A 1025-nucleotide genomic window follows, 5' to 3' on the forward strand; every position below is an offset into this window, starting at 1 on the left:
AACGAGAAAAGAGAGAGAAATACAACAACAGATAAGGAGGGAGGCAAGAGTAAGAAGGGAAAAAGGGGGAAACGTAAACATAAGGATAGGATATAGGAAATTAAAAGTGGGAGACAGATGGTACAAATGGAACGAAAAGGAAGAGAGACTGTCGGAGGAAAGAAGGAGAGGGGAAGAAAAATGAAATGAGGAGAGAAAATGGGGGGGAAAGGCAGGGGGAAAGGCAGGGGGAATGAAAATGTGTTTCTGGAACGTAGCAGGACTAGTAGGTAAAGACAAGGAGGTGTGGGAGTACATAAAAGCATTTGACGTAGTCGGACTCACAGAAACATGGTTAGAGGAAAGCAATTGGGAAAAAGTGAAATACAGACTACCCAAGGAATTCGAATGGAAATGCAGAGCGGCAAGGAGAATAAGGAAGAAAGGAAGAGCAAAAGGGGGAATAATAACTGGTTTAAGAAAGGGACTGAAGGAACTGGAACACAAAGAAATGAGCGATAATATGGTGGAAAGGAAAATAGCATATAAGGACAAGACATTCAGGATAATAGTGGTATATAATCAAGACACGAAAGGAACATGGAAAGAGATAGAGGAAAGAGTAGACGGGAGAGAAGAGGAAGTGATGATAGTCGGCGGGGACTGGAATGCGAGAACGGGAGAAGAGGGAGGGCAGGTAAGCGAGGACATAGGGAAGGAAAGAGGCAGGCGATCAAAAGACAAGAAAATAAACGCGGAGGGAAGAATACTGCTTAGGTACCTAGAAGAGAGAGGCTGGACGATAATAAACGGCAGGGATGAAGAGGGAGAGGAGTGGACATATATCGGGGAGAGAGGAAACTCGGTGATAGACTATGTGATCGGAAACCAGGAGGCGACAGAAGAAATAACTAACATGAAGGTAGGAAGAAGAACAGAGTCGGACCATATGCCACTGGAAGTAGAAATAGAGGGGCCAGAACTACAAAAAACGGAAGAAAGAGAAGAAGAAGAGAAGGAGAGAAGGGAGTGGACAAGGGAAAACA

The 1025-nt window shown here is 44.4% G+C and overlaps 1 protein-coding gene across 1 annotated transcript; it reads left to right on the top strand.

Moving 5' to 3' along the window:
• Window positions 1-9: 9 nt before the first annotated feature.
• Window positions 10-1021, top strand: LOC122577397 (the record flags this gene model as incomplete). Its single annotated transcript, XM_043748687.1, has 1 exon — window positions 10-1021. A coding segment is annotated over exon 1 (789 nt), but the record flags the coding sequence as incomplete, so codon positions are not given.
• Window positions 1022-1025: the final 4 nt, after the last annotated feature.

The sequence above is a fragment of the Bombus pyrosoma genome, unplaced genomic scaffold (assembly GCF_014825855.1).
Source record: "Bombus pyrosoma isolate SC7728 unplaced genomic scaffold, ASM1482585v1 HiC_scaffold_3725, whole genome shotgun sequence".
Taxonomy (NCBI): Eukaryota; Metazoa; Arthropoda; class Insecta; order Hymenoptera; family Apidae; genus Bombus; species Bombus pyrosoma.